Source organism: Phytophthora parasitica (genome assembly GCF_000247585.1).
Source record: "Phytophthora parasitica INRA-310 unplaced genomic scaffold supercont2.97, whole genome shotgun sequence".
In the NCBI taxonomy this organism is placed as follows: Eukaryota; Oomycota; class Peronosporomycetes; order Peronosporales; family Peronosporaceae; genus Phytophthora; species Phytophthora nicotianae.
Genome location: NW_008649083.1, coordinates 112,166 through 115,338, shown reverse-complemented (window position 1 = coordinate 115,338; position 3,173 = coordinate 112,166). Strand labels below are relative to the sequence as shown.

General features: G+C 55.8%; 2 protein-coding genes across 2 annotated transcripts in view; one reads left to right on the top strand and one right to left on the bottom strand.

The window, feature by feature from the left end:
- Window positions 1-501: 501 nt before the first annotated feature.
- PPTG_18952 (hypothetical protein) lies at window positions 502-2,625 on the top strand (the record flags this gene model as incomplete). The annotated part of the gene is made up of 1 exon (XM_008917279.1): window positions 502-2,625. One exon carries the CDS (start codon window positions 502-504, stop codon window positions 2,623-2,625), a length of 2,124 nt encoding a protein of 707 aa, XP_008915527.1.
- Window positions 2,626-2,967: 342 nt separating this feature from the next.
- Window positions 2,968-3,173, bottom strand: part of PPTG_18951 (hypothetical protein) — a gene marked incomplete at both ends in the record, with an annotated part of 1,458 nt that continues 1,252 nt past the window's right edge. The window contains one exon of the mRNA XM_008917278.1: window positions 2,968-3,148. Coding sequence (XP_008915526.1) covers window positions 2,968-3,148 — 181 coding nt within the window. The remainder of the gene's footprint in view (window positions 3,149-3,173) is intronic.

Genomic DNA, 3,173 nt, shown 5'->3' with positions numbered 1-3,173 from the left:
TGGTTTTCAAGGACCGAGTGTACGTATTCGTGAGGGGCAACACCTATCACGGCAACAACAACGGAGCGGATAGTCGACGGAGCCGAGTGGGATTTCTTTCGGACACGTGTGCACTCCCCACCACGAAGCGTTCCCAATCGGTCCACCGTTCAACTTGTGCCTCTACCCCTCCCACGACGCCACCGTCGTTTGATCTGCTCCGGTTCCTGTAACGACGGTGACTGGAACCCGGCGCTTTGCCAAGGTGAGACTTTGACAATCCGTCGAGGCTACGCACGGAACGTCACGACGGCACCCCAGGTGTTCGGGATCGGCGCATCTGTCGGCCCCGTCCGCATCAACCTGTTCTCTACCGAGGACACCACCCCGCTTTGCTCAAAGGGATGATGTGAGGGGCGCTCTCACAACGGAAAAGGCCGGCCCGAAGAGAGAGTTCGTGCCTGTCGACAAACTTTCAGTTGTCGACTCGACTGAATTTGCATCGAAAATCTCGTACAGGCAATGGACGGCAGGCCCGTGCTCCGACAGGTCTCAACTTCGAGCCATACCCCAATGAGCTCCGACGGATCGGAGCCCACGGCGGTGCTCGGCGCCCCGATGTCGCGTAACGAGCTCGAACGCAGTCGCACGCAATTGAACCAGAGCGGCATGATGTCGCCCGGTACGGCATTTGAAAACCTGGACACCATCAAGGGACCGGCACCGCACACGTTCAGCAACAACAACGTGCCGGTGAAGCCCAAGGTCGCGCTCTTCGACGGCGACTCGCAGTTGTCGACCGAGGGATTCCGCCAACGCGCGGCACTGCAGACGTGCTCCATCAGTTGGCAACACATTTCGTACTTCATTCAGCCCAAGGAGAAGGCGCTCGGACGTCTCCGTAACAACAGCAAACGCGGATCGGGTCCGTCCGGACTGGAGGCGCAGTTCGAGCGCCAGCAACCCCGCAAAATCCTCAACAACGTGTGGGGACGGTCAGGACCAGGCGAGTTGACGGCCATTTTGGGTCCGTCCGGTGCCGGTAAGACCACACTTCTTGATATGCTCGCGGACCGAGTGCCGTCGGGAGGCTCGGGCGTGCATTTGGAAGGACTTGTGGAGGTGAACGGCCAGCCACGCGACCTCCGCACCTTTCACTCTATCATGAACTACGTGTCGGAAGACATGGCGTTCCTAGGCGCATTCACCGTGCTCGAAACGCTGCAGATTGGCGCTGGTTTGAGTCTGCCTGGCCACATGCCCCCGGTCCAGCGTGAAGCCCGTGTTCAAGACGTGATCGACGCCATGGGTCTACGATCGTGCTCTAATGCCCGTGTTGGCGATATCTTCCACAAGGGAATCTCCTCCGGTCAGCGCAAGCGTCTTGGCATCGCTCTGGAGCTCCTTTCCGACCCCGCTCTTCTACTCCTAGACGAGCCGACGTCCGGCCTGGATTCGTCCTCAGCTCGCGGTGTGATGCAATACATCGAGCGGTTGTGCCAGGAGGGCGGCAAGAACGTTGTGTGCACCATCCACCAGCCTTCTTCGTCCATTTACGGCATGCTTACGAACCTCATCATCCTCAGTGGCGGTGAACTCGTCTACGGCGGTCCTACAAACGCTGCTATCGCCCACTTCTTCTCGATGGGATACGTATGCCCAATGTACACGAACCCAGCTGAGTACTTCGTCCACCTGGTTAACACCAATTTCCACGAAGGCCTGAAACTCGAGCCATTCATTCGTGCACTCAAGGAAAGTGCCGAGCCGCAGCGTCTCCGTGCCGATGTAGTCAGAGATCGTTCGCGTCGCGATCACCTGGCCAATCCAGAACTTCTTAAGGCGATGCGACCGTGGCCGATGGACCAGTTCTTCGTGTTGGTGAAGCGTAACTTGACCAACAACTGGCGACATCCCGGTGTCTTCTGGCTGCGTGTACTCATGTACGTGTTGCTGTCGCTCATGGTGGGTACCATGTATCTGAGCTCCAACAACGGCATCAAGGACATCTCAATGGTGTCGCTGCTCTTCTACGTGCAAGCTTTCCTCGTCTTCATGTCCGTCGCTGCTCTACCAGCTTTACTGGAGCACCGTGCCATCATGGAGCGAGAGATGCGGGCGTACGCGCTGTCATTGACTGGTTACACGATGTCTAACCTGCTGGCTGCGTTACCGGGTATCCTGCTTATCTCTGTGCTAGCCTCGGCGATTGTGGTCTTCCTGGCCCACGTACGCTCGTTCCCGACCTTCCTACTCAACCTGACGTTGTCGCTGATCGCCGCCGAGTCGCTGATGCACTTACTCGGAGCTGCCGTACCGCACTACATCATGGGTATCGCCTTGGGTGCCGGTCTCTTCGGTATGTTCATGCTTTGCGAAGGGTTTATGGTGCCGTTCGAAGACATGCCAGTTTACTGGCGATGGGGCTACTACATCGCGTTCCACACGTACTCGTTCGAGTCTTTCATGTACGAGCACTTTTCCCAGGTCAACACGAAAGAGGCGTGGAATATACTCAAAGGCTACGGCATGGAGAAGGTCAACGTCTGGCAGAACATGATCATCCTGGCAGGCTACTCGGTCGTACTGCAGATCCTCGTCATCGGTGTGCTCTTTCTCCGTTTTAACCGGCACCGTCGCCGCTAAGCCTAGTGAAGTGTCTTTATTAACGTTTGTATAAGTTCAAACCATGGAAGAAGTCGTGTTACTATCCAACCCTCTGTCTATCCACGTGAGCGTGCGACGTTGAAGTGATCACCAGACTTTCCATGGTCGCCGACTCGGTGACCGTGATCTTCCCGCTGTCATTTGTGCCCGATGAAGTGGTGACCATCTGTCGTTATCCTCAGGGCTACAATTCATGTGATCTCAGCGCAATGCCAGATGGGAAAAGAGATGAAATGAGTCAATCCATTGAAGCGTTCAATGAACGCTCTTGTCTAATGTAGCAGTTATCCAACTGCTGGTGGGTGGGCGGGTGCTTCAAAATCACAACCGGGGTTCCAGTGTCTTCAGCGAGTGTACGTTCTTGTCTTCTTCGGCAAACTCCAGACGTTTCTGAGCCTTCATTAGCATCCGCATCTCGTGCTGGTTGTCTTCGTCGATTTTGAGGCCCTTGTCGATCGGTTTGAACGCGTCCTTTTCATCCAAGTTCAGCACCGTAAAGTAGCTAATGTAACAGAAAAACACACCAA